Consider the following 27,670-nt stretch of genomic DNA (forward strand, 5'->3'; position numbering starts at 1 on the left):
GAGCGGGCATGCTACGCCCACTCCTAGCAGCCGCCCGCAAAGTGCGGAGCGCCGCGCCCTGCCCTCGGCTTCACTCCCGCGCCCCCAACCCCCACCCTGGCTAGGGTCGCCCGGCCCGGGGCCAGCCCGAGAGTCGCGCCCGCGGTGGCGGACTGCGGAGTTGTAAAGAACTCAGCGGCCGCAGTAGCCCGGGTGGGGCAGGGCGCGCTCCGCCGCGGCCAAGGACACTGGAGTTTCCGAGTCCCCGCCCGCGCGGCGCCTCCTGCCCCGCCGCCCTCCCGCCGCGGCCCGCCGGACTCCCCAGGGCCGCCGAGGCGGGGCCGGGCGGCTGCTGCTGCTAGAGGCGCGTCTCGCTGCCTCCTCCCCCGCCCGCCTCCCTTCCCACCTCTCCTCCCTCCCTCCCCACCTCTCCTCCCTCCCTCCTCCTCTCCGCCCTCCCCGCCCCCCCCACCCGCTCCTTTTTCTGCTCCCCAAGTGAGCCAGGCGCGCGAGAGGCAGGCGGGGCGGCGCGGAGCGGAGCAGGCAGCCCCGCGCGCTCGCCCACCGCCCGCTCCGCGCAGCTCCCCGCGGCCGCTCTCGTCGCCGCCGCAGCGGGCGCGTCGGAGGGAGCCCAGCATGGCCGGGCCGGGCTCGCCGCGCCGCGCGTCCCGGGGGGCCTCGGCGCTTCTCGCCGCCGCGCTTCTCTACGCCGCGCTGGGGGACGTGGTGCGCTCGGAGCAGCAGATACCGCTCTCCGTGTAAGTGCCGGCTCCTGCGCCGCCCGGGGAGGGGACCTTGCCGCCTGCGACCCACCGTGCCCAAGTTTGGGCGCCTGCAGGTGCGGCTGGGCAGGACCCGCCGCGGGCGTCGGCCTCGCCGCTCGCACCTGCCTTTCGGGACCCGCGTCGGGCGGCGAGGCCGGGGTGGGATGCTCTGGCCCCTGCCCGCAGGTTGGCGAGTGAGATCTGGAGAGGCTCACCTCAAGTGACGGCACCAACTTTGGAGCCTGGTTACCGAATCCAACTTCCTTGGGCCGCTGAATTTCCCCCCTCTTTGCTCTACTGCCGCCCCACTTCTTTTTTTTGGGGGGGGGATGGGTGGATTTCTTCTGACTGCTATTTGCCAGGTGATGCCCAGTTTGGGGGGTCGAGTCCTCGGGCAGTGGTTCGAATGAAACTCAGTGGTCTTTTTAGAGAGCCTGGGAGACTTTGCGCATTCTTAACTCCGCGACCCCCCTCGGGCCCCCTCCCGCGCTGCGCTTTGCAGTTTTGGTGCTGGCAGTTTCTACCAAGGCGCTTTTTCTATCTTTTCTTCTTTTAAAACATGTTACATCGCCCTGCTCCTTCAGCCATAGTCCCATGTGTGCGTGTGCGTGTGCGTGCGTGTTGACTGTGACACGGGTGTTACATATCTTCCTGTGCCCCTTCTCCCTGTAGGGTGAAGCTCTGGGCCTCGGCTTTTGGTGGGGAGATAAAATCCATTGCTGCTAAGTACTCCGGTTCCCAGCTTCTGCAAAAGGTAAGGTTTCTGTGGTGGCAGGAAGCGATGATTTTTCCGGCACAGAAAATGGAGGCAGATTTAGTTTTCCAAACAAACGTGAGCCCCGAGCAGCATCAGTTATCGGAGGACTCTCTGATCCCCGGGTTTCTTGGCATTGTACTGTGCAGTGACTTCTTCCTACCAACCGGTTATTTTTAGATGACACTTGATTCTAACCACAAAGAAGAGCAGGATACTCACTCGCACTGTCCTGGCTGGGGCTCGGAAACTGAGTGTTTTTGCATGGCTCTCGTCTCCGTGTCGGTATTGCTGTTTCAGTGCCAGAGCAGATGCTCCTCGGGCCAAAAAATGCTAACTTCATCCAAGGGGCAGACTCAGTGCCTATTTTGTGATGCCTTTCACCTTGCGTTGGAGGCGTGGGGTTCAGTGTATCAGAGAAAGACGCTGCACTATTGTTTGTCATCCCTGCAGTTGTACAATCCCATTATTCCCCAATCATCTAGACCCAGGGCTAGGATGCATTACATCATTACAGATAAGGAGAATGAATGTGGTTATCTTTCCACTCAGCTGCACTGCCGGGTAATAACCTATGAGAGTAGTCCACAAACTTAAGAAATGGGTCTGCATCCATGTAATTCTGGAGAGTAATGAGAATGGAGAATTGATTATTAGGTTCTTATCAGAAGCTGCATCAATTTTAATTCAAATAGGCAGCATTTTAAGCATAAGCTTAAAATTACATTGTGAGATAAATGGTCCTTCGTTCTCCCCTTCAGGAAATAAAGAAAAAAAAATGGGTCTGGGAGGAGAGATTAGAGGGGTTCAAAGAATTTCAAGTTAGCAGATCAACAGGATTAATTAAAGTATTCTCTTGATGATAGAAAATAAAATTGGCCTTTAGGGAATAATTCTCTGAAAATGGGTACAAACAGCTTAAATTGTTAAGTTAACTTTTAAACATTTTAAAATATGATTTTTGGGCCAATGTACCATATGTGTTATGCATGCTGCCTGGTAACCAAGTACGTATTTTATTTATGGCATTCCCCTTCAGAGAGTAGCATTTTTGGGGACAGTATATGAAACAGTTTGCCACATGAAATCCAAATATCGTAATAAAGCGTTGGCCCACCATGGAATGACAAAAGTTATTATGGTTTAAAAATCGCCAATAGCCTTATTAATTGAAACCTTATTCATTGAAAGATTGCTTGCTCAACTCTGTTGTTTGGGAAGGTGTTCTTGAATTATAGGCAGTTGGTAAACAGTTGAGGCTACGAAATGCCCTTGTGGAAGATGAGAATTTACATGCCTGTGGCCCACCTCGGCACTTAAAGGAGTTGCATAGGAATTGCCTCTTTCCCTAGTATTCTTTTAATCTGGACCAATCTGTCTCCTGCTTTGGCATTTTGCCCACTTGTCAGATGTTTGATGTGATGAATTCTGGACTGTAGCATTGCCTGTATATTTTTCTTATGCTTTTAAAGAAGATAACATTTTGTATAACTTTAAAGAAGTATTTCTCATCTGCACGTTGTAGTTGTAGCAACTCTAAAAGAATCCCTTCAGAGCCTGTTAATATTTTTTGGTTGTGCTTTCATATCTTTTATCTCACATTTTCTAGGAACACATTAAATATGTTTTTTTCTTTCTCTTTGAAGTTACACACACACACACACACACACTGCACAAAACTCCGTCAACCCTATTATTTGCTACTCTATAACAGCAAATTGGAAAAAGCTGAAATGCTTCTCTTACCTTCTCATCAGCATCCTTTCTGATATTGAATTCACTAGCCTTGCTTTGCTTTTGTCATGTTTGCAGCTTGACAATTGTGTAATTATTTCCAGCTGTTTATGGCTTTGTTATCATTTCTTGCTGCTGCCTGGCATTTTGTAATCTGATGCAAGGGAAAGGTGAGGTGTTGCTTGGCATTGCGTTCCAGGGTGGGTGTCCACCCTAGTCCTTGGTTTGGAATCGTCTGCTCTGGGGGTCCTGAAATACTCACGGCTTTGGGTTACTTGGCAGGGACTTTCATAAGTGGTGGGGGAGCATGTTAGACAACTTGGGGAGCATTTTTCAGCTATCTTTTGGCTGTTTTGGTCCACTATCCCCGCAAATGCTTTTGTATTTTTAAAATTAGCAAAGAACATTGGTTTAGAGAGTTCAGAGTATGAATGGGAGTAGATCTGAGTGCTCAGAGTGTAGGAGACATAACATCATTTGGGAAAACAAGGGGATAATTGCTTCTCTTTTGCTAATTTTCAAGTTTCTGTCCATTTGCATGAGGAATTACTCCTCTAAGTCAGAACTCTGTGCACCCTGCCGTCATATCACTGTGTCCTTAACAATTAAGATGCTTTCAAAATGAGTTGGAAAATTTGGCTGGAAAATGCATTAACACTGTATTAAGGGGACTCAAAGATGACAATACTATGTTGTATAATAGAGTGTAATTGCTCTTTTTAAGGCATGGATTTTTAAACTTGATTTTCAGTTAAGTAAGGTGTGCTGTATACCACCATATAATTTTATGTAGTTTCACTAATTGACACTTCATGTTGTGAATCCATGTAGTGTGTTCATTTTTAGAATGGAAGTTTAGTCATTTTTCCACTAAAACATACACTTTACAAAGTAGTTATTATGAATATAAGTTAAATAATAATTGGCCATGCATCTATTTTAAGGTGTTTAGTGACTGGGAAAACTGCCATTTTGGTAACATGTTTTTATTAGGTGATATAATTTGAGGTAGCAGTGTTGTTACTGACTTCATCAATGTAAACACAAACATTTAGCAATGTACCTTGTTATGGCTTCAGAAATAAGAGTATTTTATCAGTTGTTTCTATGTTTAATACCATGGGTTTTGCCACTTTAGCCTATTATAATATATTAGGTATTCAATGCCAGATAGCCCCTATATTTTTTTCTTCTGTCTTTACTGAGCACAGGAATGGCAACCTGTTAGGTCCTTAGAAATAAGATGGTTTTGATTTTATAAAACGCAGTAAGCCATCTTTTAGGAAATTTGTCTGTTTTCAGTACAGAATGGAAGATTGTGGGACTTGTCTGTGGGCGCTGGGGTTCATCTTGAGGGGTTTTAGATGCTGTGAGAGAATAGCAGGCCCCTGGAGGGATGGTGCTGGTGCGCCGCTGTATGCCTGCGTGCTGCCTTGCTAAGCTGGCAGATACTGCAGGGGTTTACGTTCACTTCAACTTTTAATTAAGTTTCTGATTTGATATATCCATGCCTGTCAGTATTCAGCTGCCTCTATCTTGCTTCATTTTCCCCAAAGAATGGACTTTGTTTGGTTCTTTTGGGGAGGCATAGTTTCATTACCGCTGTATTTTGGGATTCAGTGAGAAGCATTCTAGTAGGTCCGGGAACCTAGGCTGTTAAACTCAGTCTCCACACCTCTAACAATCACAATCAAAGGCATTAAACTGGCTGATTCTCATTTCATCCTCCTCAGGGAGAATTGGATAGGAGCTGGGTTTTTCATTCTATTTAGACCTGCATTCGGGGAACCAATGTTCACAGGAATGAAGGGTTCCAGTTACATTTTCCAGAATCATGATGATAAATACACAACGGAAATACAGGTAATGTGTGTCTCTGCCAGTAACGCTGGAAAAGAATTGACATTTACCTTGGACGCCTCATGGAGCACTTACCAAACACGCACATCTTGGAATGCACAATCCGTTTTTTACTTTATCAACTATTTATTGAGAGGGCAGCTTTAATATATAAAGTTGATATCTCTTTCCACAGGACAGAGTCAGCAAAGTAAAAGGTTGGTGCTTTAAGCCATTTTTATAATTATGACTTTTCATCAATGTGAAAATCGATGGACTTTTAAATAATTGAATAGGTGTATTCACTTATCAGGAATTAGGTAGCAATGCCTTGCTGCTCGTGGGAAGCCCAGCACTCTTCAGATTGCTCTTGTGGGGGAGGCGCTGTTTTGCTAACATTTTGTGTTGAATAAACACAGTTATTTGCCATCCTGAATGATAAATGCGTTCAACCTATGCTGCGGATGCTTTAATTCATAGCATTACTTTAAATACTGGACTTTTCCTTAGCAGGTTATTTTTAAAAGCTTGAAATCTCTGAAGTGACAGTTTTTAATCGTTCAGGGCAGTTTATTGGTCTCATTAACACAATCACCCAGACAGTAGCAGAGCAGGGCAAACCAATGAGCATTCAGTTTGTGCCTCTTATGCATATAGCTCATTGCGCTTGTAGAGTTACTCATGGCCACTTGCTAACTTTCGGTCTGAGCCTTTTTTGCTCATTTTTTTTTTCTTTTCCTTTCCTTGTTTTTTTTCTCCTTAAAATTTCTTTTCTGCCAGATACATTTCTACTTTGCCTTTTCTCCCATTAGGAACTGCTGCGGCCTGTGTTGCTCAGGAGACCAACAGATGCTACTCAAAATTAAGGGAAAATGAAAATATAGGCATGGTTTTCTGGTTGGAGGCAAACTTCAAATTTTTAATTCCCATGTGGTTATAATTTTGATTGATTAGCATGGTGATCTCATGCTGATTTTAATTAATTAATTCTAACACTAGTGAAATTTTTAGGCAAACACATGAATACCAAACCACCTGATAATTCTGAAATCCATTGGGCCTGAGCTGACACAGTTATTATTTCCAGTTTTTGATGAAGACATAGCCATATGTCAGCATGAGCAAAAGTAAAAGAAATGCGAAACCATCACCCCCGGCACCTGTGGCCCTTCCAGGTGTTTCATTTCCCTAAAGTTTGAAGCACATATTCTTGGAGGTGCAGGTTTGGGATTCTAGCCTTCATCAGCCTTGGATTTATCTCCACTTGGTGTTTAGGGTTCCCACTTACATTGATCAATCCATGGTTTGGTATGTTGGGCCTACCTAAAGAAGTGTACATTTTCACGAAGGAGCCTGTATTTCAGGCCTGTCATGAATCCTGATTTACCATCATAGATGCTGTGATGCCAACAAATGGGCTTTTTCTTCACCCCAGCACATCTCCTCTGTCAGACGTGAGCAGCAGCTACTTCAGGGGTCCCTCCATCTTTTGTAGTCACAGTGCTTGTTGGCACAGTCTTTGGGTTGAGACCACAGCATCTTCTACACAGGCAATATTAGCAGATTGTGTGTTCCCTGGGACACTGTGATTTGACTTAGAGGTTTGCTGTGGCCAAAACTGAGAAAAAAATAAAATAGATGTTATAAAATGCCAGCCTATGAATTAGCATATGAGATTTTTTTCCCCTTTAAATGTAATTTTTATACAAGAGACATAGCGGCCTAGGTTTCATCTCGAGTGACTGCAGTGAAGCTTTTGTGTATCATTCAGTGAAAGGAAAAGTTCCTAATGTCAGGCTTCTGGTAAAACTGACAGAATCCTTATCAGCCCTCTTTGGTCCATTAAACAAAATTTTGCTTCTCCTTTACAGGAAGAAAATGATATGAGGAAGAGGAGGATGCTTGATTTTTTGTGATTTTCCTAAGTATTTAGTGACCAACAGACTCTGTCTGAAGTGGTTGCTCTATAATGTAAAAGCAGACTCTAAGGCCCTTCGACAGCCCAGTACTTTGGCCTGTACTTACAGCTCACCCTTGGCAGATTAGGTATTTGTACAGCTGATGTGTTTTAGGGGATTTCTGTGTGCATAGCTAGCACGTCTACTTTTCAGAAGGGAATTATTTTTTACAAATACATACTTGAAAATAATCCAGTTCATTTCTAATAAATGGTAAACATTTCAACTTCCATTTGCTTTGAACAACACTCATTGGGTGCTCATTCCAAGGCTGTTTAAGGCATTAAATTTATAACGTGTATTACATTTATATGTTGCATAGCTTCCCAGTTACCCCAAATCAACATTATGAAAATAAACAACTCAGAAACCAAACTATTGGTGCACATTTCAAGGCCATATTGGAAAGGAAACCATTATCTTTTCACAAGAAATGGATGGCTGTTCCTTCACTTTGTGCACTTCAGAGTATTTATCTTGGCACCTGTTAATGGAAAACAGTACCCTCCCAAGGTTAAAAGGACTGTTATGCATGTAAATGATCTGGACAGGCAAGGTGGGTAATGCTATAAATGCTGTGGGTTCACAAAACAGACCTCGAGTTTTCCATTTTAGGTGAAACAACTGCCAGTTGATATTTGGGGCCTGCACATGCCATTACCGTAATACTTATTAAGTGTGTGTATGTGCGCGTGCCCGTGCCAATAAAAATGGATGCTGCTCATCACAGAACGTGCCAGATAATGCTTGCTGATGGGGAAGACTGTTCTTGTCCTCTTGGGTGTTAGAGAGGCTGACTTGAGAGAATGAACCAGGGCAGTAGGACAGAACTGAGTCACGCCAGTCCAACAGGCATGGATTTGTTCAGCGTCTGGAATTTTGTAGGCAGTTGGAATCTGAGGACTTGCTGAGATCAGAACTGGCTATGTAATTTGTGGTCCTCAGTGCAAAATGCAGAATCCCTTGTTAAAAAATTGTTAAGAATTCCAGGATGTGGCAGCAGAGCCTCAGACCAACTGCGGGGCCCTGGCTAAGCCTCCTGTGGGACAGGCTGTCCTCGTTTTGGCTTTCTCTCTTTCCTGCTGGATAGCTTACCCTCTCAGCTCCATTCAGTCTAGGAGGCTTCCTTTGCCCACCTTTGTTCCATCTCCAATGAAATCATTTTCTTATTTTATGAGTAACAGGTCGAGAGCTTGGAGCATTTTCAAAGATTCACATCTTTGGAGATGCTGTGTTGTTAAAGGAGGGGTCATTGGCCTTAAGCAGTGGCATCTCTCTTTTTATCTTTTCTGTGTGCATTTCCACCGTGGCCCTGGGCAAATTGCTTAATCTAATAGTAAAAACAGGTAACACTCAACGCTGTAGTTTCTGCATTCCAGGTACTGTGATAAGCCCTTTACTTATGACATCCCATTAAATTCTCCCAGCAACCTAATGAGGTAGGGACTACCATTCACCCCATTTTACAGATTGCGAAGCCGAGGCTTGCAGAACTGAAGCAGCCTCCCCAAGGTGACTGAGCAGGGTCTACACATCTGGCCACAGTGCTATATTTTCTTGTCTTTGCGTGATCCTTTTTGACCTCAGTTCCTATTTGAAAAGAATGTGCATAATACCTGTATTTTCGATCTCACAGGTGTTTGGGAGGATTAAATGAGAAACATCTGGGATATTAATTCAGAAACAATTAAAGCCTGGGTTAACAGCTGAGAGGGCGTAGCCTTGGAGTCAGATGGGCTTGGATTTGAGTCCCAGATCTGACATTTCCTCTTCAGCGTTGCCTTGTAGTTTAACATTTCTGAACCTATACCCTTAAATGAGAAAGGAGACCAGTACCTTCTATCTTATAGGCTGTGATGAAGGTTAAATGAAATAAAATATGCAAAGCACTTAGCACTGTGCCTGGCACTTTGGCTCCTGCCAGTGAGTTGTTGTTGTCATTCCTAGTTGCAATATACAAATACAAGCTCTTCAGGTAATCTTCATTGAGCTTCTGTGGGGCCTGGCTGCATACATACATGTGTACTTGGTGAATGAGCAAGTGCATGAATGTGTGAGTGCCAGGCATTGGCATGTAGGCAGGTGATCCCCAGCTGGCCCCTGATGAGAGCACTTCAGAGCAGGAGGAAGGCTGCAGTGGCGGCGGCCTCTGTCAAGATATGCACCCTTCCCCTAGAGATCAGCTCCCTTCTCCCTGAGCATGGGGGGAGATGCCCAGAGAAGCCCATCACCCAAGGAATTGGGGTTGCCACATCTGCCCCACAGCCCAGAGTGAGGTCCTTATGCCACAGGAGATCCCAGCATACCCAGCCATTTCCCTTGCTGTGGGAGCTTGTTCAGAAGCCAGCTGCAGATAACCTCTAATCCCGATGCCCCCTTGGGCAGCATTTCAGTTGTTTAGGATGATGTGTGGCACCTGGGAAGCCTTGGTTCTCAGGCCATCCTCTCACTTATACTGTCCCACTTCGTTATTCATGAACAAGAGAGACTTGGAATTTTTGTCACTTTGATCCCATAATTAGTTCATAAAATTAAGGCAGTGTATGTTACGCACATTTAATGTGGCAGGGGCACAATGACAAATGCATTTATTATGTCCCCTGGGAGGTGAATTTTTTTTTTTTTTGCTTTCTTTCCAAAATCCTCCTAATCTTGTCCTTTGCACAGCAGAAGTGGGCAGCTGTAAGACTAAAATTTGCTGTTGCTGTAACATTGTGCTATAAATTTGCGAAGCAAGGTGAAAGTTGGAAATATAGGGCAGGTGTTTGACTCTTTGTACATGTGCCATCCATAACGCCTTTTCCATTGTATTGTTTGAGGCAGAGGTGGAACAATATTGTAAAAAGAACAATAGATGTGGGAGACAGTAAATTCACTGGATTCAGGTAATCTACAGTCGCGAGTCATAACATCCAGCTTTACGCTCAGCCTCCTACTGGTTTTCATTATTAGTGAAATGTCTATTAGTGCAATATGACTGCATCATGTACAAACAGCTCAATGGGCATAGGCTTTTGCCCCACTGACATAATAATAGTCATTTGACTTCTGGAATGGTAATGCTACGTTTGGATATTCTTTCCTCTTGACTTTGGCCTAGGTCCCTGTTGGAATGCTATTGTCATTTGCTTTTATAATACGAAATTCGCACACCAAGTCAGACAACACACTTCAGACGAATCATTATCTGGCAACCAATAAAGGGTGTTTGTGTGCGGGCGTATGTGTTTTATATACATGGGTTGTTTTCCTTTGTTAGTAAATACTGGTAACTAATTTAAAATTCCAGAGTGTGTGGCCAAGTTCGAGTATTTCAGAACATCAGGAGCCACCTGGTCGCCCTGAAGTAAGATGTAATCCTCTCAGGAGAGGGCTCACAGCTCACTAATCTTTTGAAAAAGCCAACAGTACACATTTCCTGGAACGGGAATTTCAGAATTATAGAGCCATAGCTGGATTTTCTACTTGAACAGTGAGGTTTTCAGTTTTTTTGCTTGAAACAAATGCTTTATGAGTGATAGGAAAAAAATATGTATACTTAGAAATCAGAGGATTGACTTTTAAAAATCTACTTTTAAGAGAGGTGGCTGGTCTTGGGAAGGCAGAACTGTGTAGAGTTGAGAGTCTGAATCTGAGTGACGACAATCTGGGTTTGAATCGAGATGCTACTGCTGACTGGTCATGTGACCCTGACAAGTCAGTTGCTGAGCCTCAGTGTTCGCACCTCTCAAATGGGCACAATGGTACTAACTTCTAGGGTGAGTTGAGAGGCCCAAATGAGAAGATGCATGCAGGATGCTTGGCAATAAGTGACTCATGGGAAGTGTATAGAAAAGGTAGACTGTTGTCATTGTTATTATTATTCTCAAAGAGTTGCTTCTACATACCAGCAAGTGTTGGTTGCTAAAGACAGTAGTTTGTCCACTTGAGGGGTTGTTAATGCCAAGCCATCTGGAGGCCTTGTTTTGAGACCTCCATCAAAGTTGCCTACAACTCAGCTCTACAAGGGGTTTTCGGCAGTAATAATAATAATGATGTAGATGTTTTTTGCATTTTATGATGTGTGCTTTATTTATGATATATCATTTAATTTCTCATAGCAACCCCTGAGGTCAGATCTATCATCATCTGCATCAGTTTTAGAGATGCAGAAACGTCTTTAACATCTGAGACAGAGGATGTAACTTTGCCCCAGGCTACATGGCTCCACGTGGCAAAGGCAGACTCTGAGTCCGCATCATGTGAATCCCAGTTCAGGTGCTTGGGCTGTTGTCGGGTCAGAGGAAAGGTATTTGGGGGATTTCTAGGACCAACCATTTATCCTTTGCATTGGTGTTAGTGTGGTATTGGCTCATCAGAGCGTTTGGTGGAAACTTCTCCCCACCCTTAAAATTGTCCCCGGTGGAATTCTTAGTCTTGTTGCTTGGGCATTGTCATTTGCTTTCATAATGCGGAACATAAAGGGGTAAGAGCTGGAATAAGAGGAGGGCTAGTGAGCCCTCTAGCTTTCTATACTTCTCCCTTTTTGTCATAATAAATGGATGCTGCTTATCTTTTAGTTGCCCTTGAGGGTCAGCCCTCCCCTCATGTGGTCTGACTCCTAAGATGCGTTTCTGAGAATCTAATTGAATTTGGCTAAGTTTTCCTTTGTGTATTCCCCATTATGGTAATGGATGATGGTGTAGGAAAGCCAGTGTGGGCTCTTAAACTCTGGGACCAGATGGATCTGGCTTTGAGATCTGGCTGGATTCTTAGCGTTCAGGGCCTCAAGTTCCTTACCTGTAAAATGGGGTCATGATAGGGAGGATTAAGTACGGAGGCATGTGACGGTCTTAGCACAGAACTGTACACCCAGGAAGTGCTGAGTAAATTTTAGCTTCTCTGTTTTTGTTATTCCTATTCTTTGTCTGTCTTTCCTAGATATTTATTGGTGCTTATTTTTTTTCCTTTTGATAAAGCCACAGTTCTGTTTTTCTGTACAATCGACAGCTAGCTTGAAAGCCACAGCCCTGGACTCACTAGGATCGATTTTATTTTGCTTGGAATGAGTCTTGTTGCAGGGCCTTCTGTGCCTCCGGCAGGTCTGGGGTTCTGGGTTGTGTGAAATCCTGTGAACCCCTTATCTCCTTTGGTGGTGAGCGGGGAGGGGTGAGCAGAAGGCTGGTAAAGTAGACCTTAAATTTCCCCAGGGCGTGCTTGCTCTTTTTGACCTGGAGAGGTTCCCCCTGTGGCACTTAGCACAGAGCGATTTGTGGGGTGGGCTTCAGGGGTTGTTTGTATGTGGCCAGCACGAAGGTACAGATAAACAAAGGGAGGAATAGCCGCCCAGCCTTTTCCCTGTCCTTGCATGCTAGTGATGGAAATAAGAGCACTGTAGAGCACAGGCAGATCACCAGGTCCTTCACAGCCCTTTCCCCATTTACTCTCCAACGCCAGGGTTTTATGAATCCCAACATCGGGCATGGATGCTGCAAAAAGTGGGGGCTGCCTTCCAGCTACAACAGTCCAGCCCCAAAGCCATGCAGGCAGGTCCCTTGCCCACAACCCTTGCAGTGCCAGCAGGGACTGCCAGACAGCAGAACAAGCTGGTCCTCAGTTTTCCTAGCTGGCCTTCCCCCTCCTTGCCTCTGGGAGCATCCCTGCCCATCTGGGTCAGCACGCTAGAGGCATGGTAGAGTCTCCCCCAGAAGCATCCAGTTGGGCTGAGGGGTCCAGGCGCCTCTGCAGTACCAAGCTGAGCAGCTGCTGTGGGAGCACCGCAGTGCCGGGCGGGTGCACGAGGAGCACCAAGCGAGACTGATGGGGCCGTCGCAGCCGCCACCATCAACCTGGGGGAGGCAACTCAGCAAAGGCAATTAGGAAGCTGCTGCAGCTAATTCCATAAAGCGCTTGAGTGCCACATTATCACTGATATTAGGGAGAAATGTGAATTTTAATTTCTGTTCCCTTCGCCTTCACATGGGGTTGAGGCCCTGCCAGCATCAAGATGTGTGCGTGGTGTTTGCTATGATCTCACCTTCTCGGGGAGCTGCTTCTTTAATTTGTTTATTTGTTGTTTATATCACCGGGGCTGAATTTCTGAGTCTGTGCTTTGGAGGCTACTGGGAGCTGCATAGTCTTACCTCTGCAACATACCTGCAGCATCCACAGAACGTTCCTTGGGTGATCTCACTGCTGCACCCTGCATGGGGCCTGTCAGGCATCTTCACGCAGGAGGAAATCTTTAAGAGTGGCCATCAAGTGAGTTTGGGTTGTTTTTATTTGCATTTGCATCCTGCAGGCACAGTGGTCTGCTCTCTTCCCCAGGCGCAGCCTGCACCAACGCACCCCCAGACATGAGGGGAGATAGCTGCTGGGAAGTGGGAGTTATATGGATTTAATGGGGGGCAGTTTTGCCAAAAGACATTTCACTCCAGCCTCTGCTTCCTTCAGATATCAGGACTGAATATTGTGTTGTGAGGCTTTTGGAGGGGTCTTGCCTCCAGCGCCTCCCTGGGATGTGACTCCTCCTTGGAGCTATGACTCTGCTACGCAGAGCACTGTGTGCCCTGAGTGAGCAGGATCTGATGCCCACCTTGCACATTCCTCCTGAGCCTGACCTACACATTTAGAAGGAGATGAGAGGACTTTGGAGAGGGGGCAGGTCTTGGGAAACAGTCCCTCCACCTGTGAGTGTGTGTGGGGGCTCAGTGGCCTGCCCCACGTCTCACAGTGAATCAGAAATGGGCCAGGTCCTGAATGCTGGAGTCCTGACTACCAGGCTTGGGCCCGGGCCAGTGTATTGAGGCCACAGATGGAAGAAGGGTTCCACGTCCCACCGTGGGCTTCTTGGACGACAGGGGGAGGCAGCCCTGAGCCCCATGCCTTGTCTGCTCCCTGTCCCATGCCTTTCAAAGCTACCCAGCTGATCTCCACTGGAAATCTGTTCCAGTTTATGCGGAAGGGTGTGTTTGTGAACTCTCCTCAGATTCAATTGCATTTGAGCCTGAATTTCACCTAGAGAAAATGTTCCTCCAGTGCATCTATTTTTAACAGCCAAAATATTTGGTCCCAGTGTGTCATCAGGGAACATTCCCCTTATTACCATTATCTGTATAAGTGAAGCTGATAGGAGACAGAACAATTAGTCAAGCGTTTATTCAACACTAATAAACTCTGGAAACCTGAAGCCTCCAACCTTCTCCTTTTCCTCAGTTGAGGTTCAGATGATCAAATGCCTTCTTTTGGGTAGAATATCGTGGTTTAGGGGAATCTTTAGCAATCTTAACAGATTCCCAAGCATACATTTGCCTTTGTCTAAATGTTGGACATCCTTTTCTTTCTTCCTTCTCTCACTTCTTCCTGCTTCAACAAACATCCATTGAATACTCAATGAGGTGTGCAGAGCAATGTTGGGCACCCAAATCCCTTTGCTGCTGCATCCACCTTTCCCATCCTCACCCTGAGTGCTTCAGTGACAGCACACTGCTTGAGTTCCTTGCACACATCCGGCTGTGTCACGCCTCTGTGCCCATGCCCGTGCCATTGCCCTGTTTACACTGCCGACCCTGCTGTCCTTGTCTGGCTTCTGAGCCTCAATTCTACAGGATGTCAGGCTTTAGCCTGCAGAAATGTTACCTGGGGAGCTTGTTAAGATGCATTATTTCAGGAGCTTACTCCAAGAGACCCTGGCCCAGTAAGCTTGGCCCCGAGCCCCAGAATCTGCATGTGAACAGACATCTCAGGTGACTCTCATTTGGTGGTCCGTGGACCACGCTTTGAGAGACACTGTTTACATGTTGTCTCTGGGAAGGCTTCTGGCTTTCCCTAAAGAGACTCAGTCATTCCCTCCCTTCCATTCTGGCCTATGCACATCTTGATTGCTGCCCTGTGCACCTCTTCTCTCCCGGCCTGTGCACATCTTCCCTCTGTGATTTTTTACAAATCCGTGTGCGTGGAGGCTGTGTTGTCCTGGGCCAGAGGCTGGAGCTGCTCTTCCCCTGAGCCAGGTCTGAAGCGTGGGCTGGCACAGGGTATAGCCTTCCTCAATGTGGGTGGCATGAATGGAGATTTTCCCTGCCATAGAAATGAGGGCTTTGGAGCAAGTCAGACATTTTATCTTTTAAGTCCAAAGGTACCCACATACACATCTGCTTGTTGAAGCAGTTTATTTAGAAATCACTGAGCACAGTTGAGTGGCCATTCTCCAATTTGTGAGATGGAGGGAAATTTGTTGACCTGTCACCGATGGCTTTTCTTCTTACCAAATAGGTTACCGGGACCTGTGGTTACTAGCCCTTTAACAGAAAATTGTTTAGTGAACATCAGTTTGAAAGACGCCATCTGCTTCCTATAAAAGCCTGCTCCTAATCTCCCTGGTGCAAGAATTGCTCCCTCAGGGGCCTTTTGGGCACAAAACTGTGTTTTTTTTCTAAGTCAGTGCCTTTCAAACTTCTTAAACCGTGGCTTACAGTAAAGAATACATGTTACATTGCAACTTACAACCTCACATGTGAAACATGTTTCATGAAACATCACTTAGTCTTATTCTTTGCAGTGCAGGCTGATATTTTGTACTTTATTCTATTATAGTCTATTCAACGCAAGTTGACTAGACGGGACTCTGTTGTACTCTATTCTACACTATTCTACTCTACTCTGTTTTCTATTCTGTTCATTTTAGAAGGCTGACTCTGACCTATAAATTGATTTCACAATATAATAAATGTGTTTTAAAAACCCGTGCTCTAAATGTTACCGGGGTAAATTATAAGTTAGTTCAGTTTTATTCTGGGAGGTTCAGCATTGATCTTTGAGACCTAGGCTGTGTTTTCCCCAGTAATAACGATCAGTGGTGATAGTTAATGCTTATGAGCCAGTCACAGTGCTATGCTGTCTGTATAAATTTCATTTCACCACTGCAACGATCCCATGGGACAGGTGCTCTGATGGCATCATTTTCTAGAGGAAGACATGAGTTCATGGAGGTGATGTGACTTGCCCAGGGCAACACAGCTAATAAGTGGTGGCCTCGATTTGTGAATCCAGCGCTGTCTGAACATGAAGCCTGGACTCTCAACTGCATTTGCATTTGCCTCTTCCTTTGCCAGCAGCCACTTTAGTTGGTTCCAAGTGTTAGCACTGGGCTATGCAATGTGGAAGGCCAGAGACAGGAAATTTGGAGATGGCATGCTGGGGAGCAGTGGGGAGGAAATGTGAGAGAGAGCGGGGAGATTGGAAGAGGGCAGTCTGTGAAGCTTGGGGTGAGCGGTGGTCCTCGGAGCATCTGGTATTTTGCCTAGCACCTAGAGAACCTGCAGTGTTTTTGCATCTCTGGTTATAGTGCCTGCCTCCTCCTTAAAGCACCCACTGCATCCGGTGTTTGTTATTGTACTTGCTGGACAAATACTTGTTTTCACATCTCCTTCTCTGACCAGGGGTCATTGTTTTGAGGCCAGAAATGATGGCTTGTACTTCTTGAGATGCCATGACCTGGCCCAAGGAGATGTCACCAGGGTTTGGTGACTGATTGAGTGTATGAGGATATCCTTTAAGTTAATCCTCATAACTAGCCCATGAGTCATATTCCATCCTCATTCTGCATTTGGGGAAGTAGAGCCCAAGATCACGAAGCTAGTGATGGAAGAGCCAGGTGAAGGACCACCATCCCAGATGAAAAGGTGACTATTATATTTGCATGTGTTTGTTTTTTGTTTTCTGAAGATTAATTTTGTCTTGTTCCACCTCCTCCTTAGGATTTCTCCTCTTACCATCTGGATCTGGTTTTCTGTATTTGGATCCCTTTTCTTTTTGTTGTTTGGGCAGGATGTGGTTGGACCAGAGAGACACTGGGCTGGAGGGGGCAGGAGTCTGGCCTGGGGTCTGGACGTCCAGGTTCTAGTTCTGGCCTGACACTGCTGAGCTTGGGGATCTGGGGCAGCTCGCTGCTTCTCCCTGGGCTTGCCTGCAGTAGAGCTCAAAGGTCAGCACAGTTCCAGAGGACAGCACAGTTCCAGAGGACAGCAGATCCAACCTCATTTCCTGGTGCGTTCCACCATGAGATGGGTGGCACTTGGTTCTGGGCTTTCTTCTTTTCACTTCGTCCCAGTGTGCCCCCATCCCACCCACACCTGTTGCCCTACAGCTGTCTGCATCAGGTGTCTCTGTGAGTGGAGGGAGGCATGCACGGGCTGCTGTCCCCACCTCGGGGTGCTGTCCAGCAGGCGCAGCAGACTCACGCCTGCCCACGCTCTGCAGACAAGGCAGACTTAGCTGAATGGCCAAGAGAAGACTAAAGTCGCATTCATGTCAGAGCAGGCAGAAATGACATAGCATTTTGGCAAATTCTTCTCTGCATTTTTGCTGACATTATCTCCCAGGAGCCCTTGTACCGCAGCCTCATTCTTAGAGTTGTATATGGGAATGGAGTCTTCCTTGAATGTAAAAGGCAAAAATAAAAGGGACTAAAATATTTGACATATGATGAAGTTCTGTGATATTTTAGACAGTGAGTAAATTGGTATTTATATAACCTGGTATATTCATTTCCCTGATCCACCCTCCCTTGAATGTTGACTTAATAACATGCCTGACTAAATGACGTTAATTGCTTTAAACTGCCAAATTAAAAAAAAGCCAGCATTCATTCAAGAAGTGTGGTGTGTTCACAGCCCAGGCTGGAGGCAGGGAGGAGAGCTGAGTTCTCTCTGGGGATGGAAGGCTGAGAGGCTTAGGGGAAATGCACATCTCAGGAACACTGGCTGCTTGGGCCAGACATAAACAATGGAGCTGAGGGGTGAGGTTCCTGAAACCGGAAGCTGGCCGTGGGTTCGAATCCTGGCTCCACCAGTGGCTTAAAGCAGTTTCTCAGCTTCTCTACTTCCCATTTTCCTCTTCCTTAAATGATCCCTATTTCATTGGACTGTCATGAGGATTAAATTGGATCGTGAATTTAAACTTCATCTCAGTGTCTGGCAGTCTTAGGAATTCAATGAATGGGCAGCAACCATTATTTTAATTCTTGGCATCAAAGGTGAGACATCTCCTTGGGCCAGGTCCTGGCATGCCATCATTCCTGGCCTCAAAAAGATGATCCCTGGTCAGAGAAGGAGATGTGAAAACAAATATTTGTCCAGCAGGCACAAAAACAAATACCGGATGCAGTGGGTGCTCTAAGGAGGAGGCAGCCACTATAACAGAGATGCAAAACCACTGTAGGTTCTCCAGTGCTCAGCAAAATACCAGGTGTTCTGAAGACCCCTGCTCTCCCAGGGCTTCACACCCTGCCCTCTTCCACTCGCCCCACTTTCTCTCACATTTCCTCTCCATTGCTGCCAGGCATGCCACTCCCAAATTTCCTCTATCTGGGCCTTTCACGTTGCATAGCCCAGTGCTAACACTTGGGACCAACTAAGGTGACTGCTAGCAGAGGAAGAGGCAAATGCAAATGCAGTTGGGAGTCCAGGCTTCGTGTTCAGACAGCCCTGGTTTCACAGATCAGTGCCACCACTTATTAGCCGTGTGGCCTTAGGCAAGTCACGTCACCTCTCTGAGTTGCACACCCCCCCCCGATGTCAGTGGTAATGCCTCATCCAGAGAATGTTGGTTCCCTAGAGCAAGACCTTTGTTTGGTTGGTCCTGGGCTCTCAGTTGCTACTGCCTTCGGATTTTTGGCTCCTGTAATAGTCTCTGTCAGAAAATATCTATGGAATAAATGAATGAGTGAGTGTGGAGAATGAATGAACACTTTACCAGCTGAGAAAACTGGGGCTTAGAGAAGTCAGTGAGATCAAAAGAGACAAAACAGAGGTCTGCCTGGTCCTCAGCCATGACTATAAGCTAGTGGGGGCTCATTGGCGCCTCTCTGTGGTGTTATCTAAATTTCCAAGAGAAACACTGTCTGATCTGCAGGTGAAACCTGTGTGTGTGTGTGTGTGTGTGCACGCGCGCGTGTGTGCATGCATGCCTGAGATGTGTCATATTAGATGTAGACTCATGGTTGTTTAGATGATCAATTCTCATTCTTGGGTGCAGTGGCATACTGGTAACCCTTCTCTATTTGGGGGAAAAAATTCCCTAAAAGCTATTATGTGCTGAAGTAACCACAGAGTCCCCCTAGGAAGTCGAAACAGCCCATACCCAAGGCTCCATTCAAAGTGCTTTTTCTGGGACTTAGTAAGGGAAAGTGTTTCCCATTGAGCTCCCTGTGTATGTATCATCTTTGCCTTGTTTATTGCAATAGTGACTTAAGCCTCCCAACCAACCTGTCCAAAACCTTCATTTTCCCAAGGCAATGGTCTATGAAACTTTACTGCTCATCTGCTTTGTCAGGTCCTGTTTTGTGGGCAAGAATGCTGGGTTAAGAGAGGAAGAGAAGGAGAGGCAGAGGGGCTGAAGTGTGAAGAAGAGCACTTTGTGTTCTTTTTTAAAAAGTCCTTGAACTCAGCCCTTGAATAGTGCAGTATAAATTTGAGAGATGATGGCTATTAATACTTTGCTTCTTGTGTAGCAGCTTTTAATCCAGGATGTCAAAATACATCAATAACACATTCTTTTTCCATTTCTCCACTTCATTTGTAGGGAGGAACTGGAGAGCATCTCCAGAGAAAATGTTACTGCCTTAGTCCCCAGCAGAAGCACAAGAAAACAACCTGAATTTGATAATTTTATCCATTCATTTATTCATTCGTTTATTCAGCAAACATTTTTGCATCTTGCTACTCTGTCCAGGTATCATGCCGGCTCTTGGATTAGAAGAACAAGCAAAATAAGATTGCACCCTCGTGGAGATTACAATCTAATGTGAGAATCAGGCATATCTCAAATAATTAGACTAATGCATGTAAGTCTCCTTGCAGTTCCATGAAGGAATGCTGATAGTTCATGACCTGAAGACCTACTCTGGTCTGGGTTCAGAGGAGGCTTGCCAAGGCATGATTCTTTACTGAGACCAGAGGGATGAGGAATTACTATGACAGGTCCCAAGGTCCCTGGACCCTTTGTGCTGCTGTGACCCTTTCCTGTCCTGGTCCAGCGTCACCCTCACTGCTCCTCCTTGTGTGAGTTCAGGGACTTATCCTGAACTTTCTTCTTGGCCCTTCGTTCTCTTGTTTCTACTGCCCCAAACTCCCTCCCTTGCTACTATAGCAGCTTGTTAAATTCTCAGTCTTCCTGGCCTGATTCTTTAGTTCAGCAAAGAGCTTTTCAGTTCCTGCTATGCCAGGGGCTCAGTGCTGGGCTCTCAGTTGCTACTGCCTTCAGGAAGCCTTATTCCAACCTCCTCCTCTTTGTACCTCACTTTATTCATTATAGCTGACCTTGATTTCTAATTACTGTTGTAGTATCCGTGGGCCCTTTCCTCAGCTCCACAAGTGTTTCGAGGCCCTTTTCTCATCTTTGTTTTCCTCTTGGCTCCTTAGGGCAAAGCCTGATGTGATGATGATGATGATGATGATGATGATGATACACTACTACTTGTTGAACATTTAATGTAAGCCCAGACAGCATTCAGAATACCTAAGACATATTACCTCACTAAATCCTCACAACCCTGTGAGCAAGCTACTCTATTACCATCCATATTTAACTGATGAAGAAGCTGAGGCATGGAATATGTTAATTGGCTTTCCCAAAGCTATTTGGGTAGGAGGCAATAGAGCCAGGATTCCGCAATGGGCATTTTGACTCCAGTGTCTGTGTCTGTAACCACTATACTATACTTCCTTTCTCTCATGGCCTGCATTTGTGGAGTTGTATCTGTGAAAATGATTGTGCTAGTTAGGGACAGGTATAAGCCATCCCTCTCCCTGAGTGTGTACAAGTACAACCCTGAGTGATAAGGAGTAACTAGCTAACACTGGTTCTCCAAGTACAGTGAAAAGCAGGCTGTGACTAGGTTTCTTTGCTGCAGAATTTGTTCCCATCACAGGAAGTAGGTAGCAAGGCTAAGGCACACACTGGTTATACCAGCAACAACTGCTTGGTTCTGGCCAAATTCTTTTGTCCTAGTTGCTTTTCTTCCCAGGATTGAAGAAGCTCCCAGGGCAGTTGTCATGTAAGTGGCTTCCCCTCAACACAAATGCTGAGTTCATTATTGCAGGTGTGGATGTTTTGTATGATGGCACGGGCTTCAGAAGTGCTAGAGACAAGAATTTCCTTGTGTTCATGTATAAATGCTGGATGACTGCTGGGAAGAAATAATAACTATGATCAACTTGGAGCTTTTAAAATTATAAAACATTGCCTGTTCACTATGGAAAATTTTGGAAATAATGGATAAATAAAAAAGCAAGTAACAACAAACTGCTATCCCATTATTCTGGCCTTGTCATTGTTAATTTTTTTATTTTTATTTTTATATTTTTGAGATGGAGTCTTGCTCTGTCACCCAGGCTGGAGTGCAGTGGCGTAATCTCAGCTCACTGCAAGCTCTGCCTCCCGGGTTCACACCATTCTCCTGCCTCAGCCTCCCAAGTAGCTGGGACTACAGGCGCCCGCCAGCATACCCGGCTAATTTTTTGTATTTTTAGTAGAGACAGGGTTTCACTATGTTAGACAGGATGGTCTCGATGTTCTGATCTTGTGATCCACTTGCCTCGGCCTCCCAAAGTGCTGGAATTACAGGCATGAGCCACCGTGCCTGGCCGATTGTTAATATTTTGATGTATTTCTTTGAGTCTTTTTTCTTTTGCTTACATGTATGTATATTTGTGTATATGTATATGTACTTTACATAAATGAGATCATATTGTATCAGCTATGTTATAATGTCAAGATATTTTAAAGCAGATTCAGACAGTACTGTAGGGACCACAAAAAAAGCTGCTTTTTCATATGATAGATAAAATTTATCCTCTTCTTTGAAAAATTGGAATGTACCAGATGATACAAAAAGAAAAAAATGTCTGAATCTTATGATGTAAGAATATTCACATTAAAATTTTGCAGCATTTCTTTCAGGCTGCTGAAAACTGAAATCAGATTGTCAACATAAAGTTATTTTGCATTTTCTCCCAACTTTATCTTATGAGCATATCCCCTATTACTCATCATTTTCCTAAATGATTTGTGTTCTGGCTACAAAACATTTCCCCCTGGGGATGTTGTGTGGCTGTGTCCCCTTTTCCCCAGTGTGGAACATGAAGGTTGTTGTCCAGGTTTCCCCCAGTGTAAACAGTGCTCTGATGAACATCTTTTCTGTCTCTGTGAATTTGATTACTGATTATGCCCCTCAGAGCATCCTCATAAGGGGATTCACTGTGCCAAGGGTGTGAACTTCATCAGCGCTCTCCGTTCTCGCTGCCCTGTGTGTGTGCATTGCATGTGCATATGTGAAATTCTCCTCTTTGTTTCTCTTGTAGTATCCAGCTCTGTGTCTGACACAGGCTTGCCTGGGAGACCAGACAGATTTGGTTGGACCAAATGGCCTTTACTCTTCCTTATATAGGCAAGATAATCAACATAAGGTGCAAAGCCAGGCTCTGGGGCCAGGCATACCTGGGTTCAAATACTGGCTTTGCTGCTTACTAGTTGTGTGGATTTGAGCAAAGTACTCAACTTATTTGAGTTTTAGTTTGCTAAGGGAAAAATAATACGCACTTACGGAGTTATTATGAGGATTAAGTGAAATAATATATGTCAAGAGTTTAGCAGAGAATTGAACACACAGTAAGGGCTCAATAATGCCAAGTGTTTTTATCATTTTTACTGTTTATTCCAACCTTCAGGCTTAGGACTATAGGAATTCGATTCATTTAAAAAACTTCTGCTGTTTTTAACAGAATTTAAAGATATTCAGAGATTAGTTGTGTGTTTGTTTTAACTACTCGCTGTGGTTTAGAGAGAGGTCTTAGGGTGTCAATCTTCACTTTAAATATCTCTTTATAGGATCTCCCAAAGACTTTGAGATTTTAGATTGGCTCCTACCCTAGAAGACTGGCATTAAAAAGATAGACCAAGATCTAAGTGTTGGCTGGGACAGAGCAAACTGTCTCTTTAAGCTCCCAAATGCAGTTGTTTTAGCAGTCTAATAAATTAAGGGTAACAGTAATAATAGGAATTAACAATGGCTAATTAAAATGCGGTAAGTTGCCAATTATGTAATGGTGTCTAAACCCCGGAGTAAATGGAGATATTTGCAGATGCGAAGTTGCGCTGTGCACGGTGGTAGGGGACCAGGGTGTTTTGATAATGAAAGTACCCTGGATGTGTGTGTGTGGAATTCTGGAGCCTGGTTGCCAAACTGCAAGCTCTTTACTGCTAGCTTGAAAAATGGAGAGCTCTAGACACTGTAAAGAATTGCAGTTTTTTTCTTTTAGGGAAGTGTGTCCCTCTCAGCCATTTAATATCACTAAGATGTCTAAGAAAGAAGGGGGATTCCAGGTGGTTTCTGAATGACAGGCTTGTTATACGCAGCAGAGCCTAGCCCTGCATGGCATATCCCCACATCCTGGGGGCTCTGCGATCTGCGTTTCTCTGGGTAGGGTCTGCCCTGTGCCTGTCTTTAGCACTGGTCATCCTCAGCACCCAGTGCAGGGCGCAGCATCCAGAGACTGCATGAAGTCGACAAGTGAGATAGACCAACAGGCAACTTTTCAATAGGGAGACCCCTGTCTGCTTTCAATTATGGAAGAGTCTCCACTTTTATCTTTTTCAGTATTGCTTCATCATTGCCTCTCTTCTCTCCAGGATGGATGTTGGAGCTTTTCATTTTAGCCTTCACGTCTCTTAATATCGCTTTCATGTTTTCTCTTTATCTTTCTGCACTGCATTTTGAGGGGTTTCATCAGTTTGTCTTTTTTTCACCTACTTTCTCTTCAGGTGGGCCTAATCTCACTGTTTTTACTTATATATTTTTTAAAACCTGTATTATATTTTTCACTTCTAGAATTTCTATTATGGTTGTTATTGTTGTTGTTATTTAAATAGGTCTTTTTTCCTGGTTCTCTGTTCGGGATGGGGCAGCCCTCTTCCCTGCTATCCTCATTCCTGCAGCCTTGACTTCTGCCCTTGACCTGGTGTTAAACCCTAGCCCTAAGCCCTGTATGCAGTACTGCTACTCCTGGGACTTTCTTGAAGGCGCTGGTCCCTGGGTGTAACTGTGTTATGAATTTATTGGCTAACTTCCTTCCAGTCTGTGACCTCCACTACACTCGAGATGACCTTGGCCTCTAGTTCCCGAGCACAGGGACTGATGCTGAGACTGGCTTGGTACATCCACGGTTAGTGGGGACAAAGGCAGGCCTTTTAGGAACAATGCTGCTCTCTTTCCCGCTGCCGGGAGAGCAGGAGGCTTAGCTGCAGCTGATAAGCTAGGTCTGCCCAGCTCTGCCCACACAAGTTCACTGGCAGGGGAGCAATGTTTGTGTCCAGTCTCTCACTCTTCCTCTGTAGGGTTTGGTGCATGTTACCATTCCATGGGCTGACACAGGAATGTGGGGAAGGGGAGGATGGCCTAGTGTGTCTCTTTGATGAGTGAGCTCCACAGAGTTCTCCACACATCCAGCAGGGCCCATGGAAGCTACAAGGGAGTGTGGTCTTTCTGAGCCGCATGTGCACAGAACGTTTTAGGGGGAGGCCCTGAGGGAGTCTACGGGGTGTCACCGTTAGGGCCCCTCCATCCCCGTTGGCTCCTGGGCCCTGTTTCCCGCCTGCGATTGCCACACTTTGTCACAGGGTGGCAGCAAGAGGCAGACGTGGAGGCTGCGCAGGGCTCTGTCACAGCTGTGGACACTGCCAGGCTGCACGCCTGCCCCTCCTGGAGCTTTGGACAGATGTCCCGGCCAAGGCTGCGGCTGAAGGCCTTTTCTTACCTGCATGAAAGTTTCAGCAAAGAGGGAAAATTTCCCCTTTCAGTGAATGAGGCTGATAATATCCCTAGATTTCCAATTTGCCTTTTCTGCATCAGAACCCATACCTTTTTCAGAGGAACAGTGCACGCCTACCAAAAAAAATGAAAAATAAATGTCAGAGTGAGAGCTGGGGGTGAGGGGACAGCTGGGAATTCCCCCTGCACTGCCTGTTGGCTGTCACTTGGGCGTGTGGCTTTGCTCTTCTGGGCCTTAGTGTCCCCATCTGTAAAATGAGGAGACCAGTCACATCTGAGTAGTGAGGCTGATGTGTGAAGTAAGGACCTTGAGTGTCTAAGTCCATCAGCTTGGCACAGAGGAAGCGTTGGCTCTTCTGACTCTAAAAACCAGTATTTGGCATATATGGAATTAGCAGACGAAAGGAATCAGAGGAGCCCTTGCTTGGAGAATTTCCCACTAATCTCTGGTAAAGGAGGGACCAAAACAGACTCGTTTCTTCTCCCTCCCTCCTTTCCTTCCTTCATTCCTTCTTTGCTGTTGTCAGTGGTATCCCATTGTAGAAACGATGACAGACTTTGGCTCCAAATGGCCTGGGCCAGAGCCTGACTCTTCCATACTCTGTGTGACCTTGGGCAATTTATGTAACCTTTCTGTGCCTCTGTTTCCTCCCCTGTACAATGGGGATGCTTGTGAGATTTTGGTGAGGATTACAGTGTTAGTGTAGATAAAGCCTGGAACATGGTAAGCAGTGTATTACTGTTTGCTTTTGTTGTCCTGCTTGACTCTGAGAGCCAAGGTGGGCTTTTCCAAAGGCTTCAGAGGTAGTTATGATGGGAAGATTTTTCTGTTTGTTTGTTTGTTTTTGAGACGGACTCTTGCTCTGTCGCCCAGCTGGAGTGCACTGGCACCATCTCGGCTCACCACAACCTCCGCCTCCTGGGTTCAAGCAATTCTCCTGCCTCAGCCCCCCGAGCAGTTGGGACTATAGGCGTGTGCCACCATGCCCAGCTAATTTTTATATTTTTAGTAGAGACAGGGTTTCACCATGCTGGCCAGGCTGGTTTTGACCTCGTGATCCGTCCGCCTTGGCGTCCCAAAGTGCTGGGATTACAGGCGTGAGCCACTGCGCCCAGCTGATGGGAAGGTTTTTATGCCACTGGCTTCCGTGATGGCCCAAACATGCTCCTTGAGATGCCCACGGGCTCTTAGCTCCAGATGTCTCCTTCATTCTTGCTACCCTTCCATATACTACACACAGTGCTGGGATGCAGAGACCAAGCTGAGGTCCCTCCCTTGAAGGGCTCACAATGTGGAGGGACAGGTAGACACAGAATCAGACTTCAGAATGGTCAGAAATGCCTCCCAGTACAGGCTGCAGACCCAGGGAGAGGAGCCACTTGGTTAAATTTTGGGAGGCATTGGGGTGCAGGAGACCTCAAAAAGGAGGTGACTGTGGAATCAGAACTAGGCGCTGGAATGGGCTTGCCAAGTGAAGAACATGTTCCCCACTGGAAGGCAGCTTGGACACTAGCATGTGGCAGGAGGTTGGGGTTTGCAGGGTCAGAGTCAGTGTGGCCTGAGCCCTCATATAGGTGAAGCGAAAAAGGAGATGGAGTTGGCCAGCAGGGCAGGAACCAGTGGACCACAGGTGGCTGTGTTTTCATGTCAGAGAAGAAGCTTTCACCGTGGACTGGGTGGAGGATCTGACCAGTTTTATGCCTTAAGAAGACAGCTCGGGCCGGGTGCGGTGGCTCACGCCTGTATTCCCAGCATTCTGGGAGGCTGAGGCAGGTGGATCACTTGAGGTCAGGAGTTTGAGACCAGCCTGACCAACATGGTGAAACCGCATCTCTACTAAAAATACAAAAATTAGCTAGGTGTGGTGGTGGGCATCTGTAATCCCAGCTACTCAGGAGGCTGAGGCAGGAAGATCACTTGAACCCGGGAGGCAGAGGTTGCAGTGAGCTAAGATCGTGCCATTGTACTCCGCCCTGGGTGACAGAGCAAAACTCCATCTAAAAAAAAAAAAAAAAAAAAGACAACTCAAGCACCAACCAGTACAGATCACAGGGAGAAGTGAGGGATCCTGAGGGGAGCGAGACAGTCCAGTGGTGAAGGTTTTATGCCAGGACAGTGAGAACTGCAGAATGTGCACTGGGGAGATGTTCTGCAGGTAGAATCCGTACTTGTCCCTGACATTTGTGGGCTCAGGGAAGGAGCAAAATCGCAATGTCCTCAACCTGTGGCCCGACCCCTTTCTTGGCCATCCTCCTGGCCCTAATCACTACAGCAAGGGGTCCCATGTGCACACACACACACACACACAAGTACATGTGGAGCTCTCAGCCTGCATAAATCTATGCTACCTCCACCAGCCACCTCTTGGCTGCCTTGGGCCTAGGGTTGCACACATAGGCAGTGTTGTCTGCCCTCAGGAGGACCACCTGGGAAAGGGGCCCACACAAGTCCAAGAAGCAAGCTCAAGTAAAACATTTGGTTGGGGACTTTCAGGATCCCTGAAAGTATTCGGAGTGAGGCGTAGTTGAGGAGGAGTGTGGGTTCCGGGTTGGCATGTCCCCTTGGCCCACAGACTCCTCCTCTCTTTGAGAGAATGTGGCTGTAGGAAGGAGACAGGGGGACCCTCTGATGCCTGGAGCCCAGGGCAGGGCCTTCAGTGGCTGGGTGGTCTCATCAGCCAAACAAGGAACACATGACGAGGAGCAGCTTGTAGGATGAGGACAGCAAGCTCGGTCCCCAATGTGATGTGTTTTGGGTACCCACAGCAGTGTACCTCCAGGTTCTCTGAGATTTAAAGAAGTTTGGTTAGGGGGAAGATGGACAGTGTCTGGCTCTTGA

The 27,670-nt window shown here is 46.2% G+C and overlaps 1 protein-coding gene across 3 annotated transcripts in view; it reads left to right on the forward strand.

Annotated features, from left to right (window-relative positions):
* The first annotated feature begins 453 nt into the window (after nucleotides 1-453).
* Nucleotides 454-27,670, forward strand: part of CACNA2D3 (calcium voltage-gated channel auxiliary subunit alpha2delta 3) — a 943,155-nt gene continuing 915,938 nt past the window's right edge. Inside the window, exons 1-2 of one of the 3 annotated variants that reach the window (XM_016941319.3) lie at nucleotides 454-737; nucleotides 1,416-1,497. In XM_016941319.3, coding sequence (XP_016796808.3) covers nucleotides 616-737; nucleotides 1,416-1,497 — 204 coding nt within the window. In that variant the 5' untranslated portion in view covers nucleotides 454-615. The remainder of the gene's footprint in view (nucleotides 738-1,415; nucleotides 1,498-27,670) is intronic. The other 2 variants (XR_008546971.2, XM_016941320.4) reach the window with 2 other exon arrangements.

Source organism: Pan troglodytes, chromosome 2, assembly GCF_028858775.2.
Source record: "Pan troglodytes isolate AG18354 chromosome 2, NHGRI_mPanTro3-v2.0_pri, whole genome shotgun sequence".
In the NCBI taxonomy this organism is placed as follows: Eukaryota; Metazoa; Chordata; class Mammalia; order Primates; family Hominidae; genus Pan; species Pan troglodytes.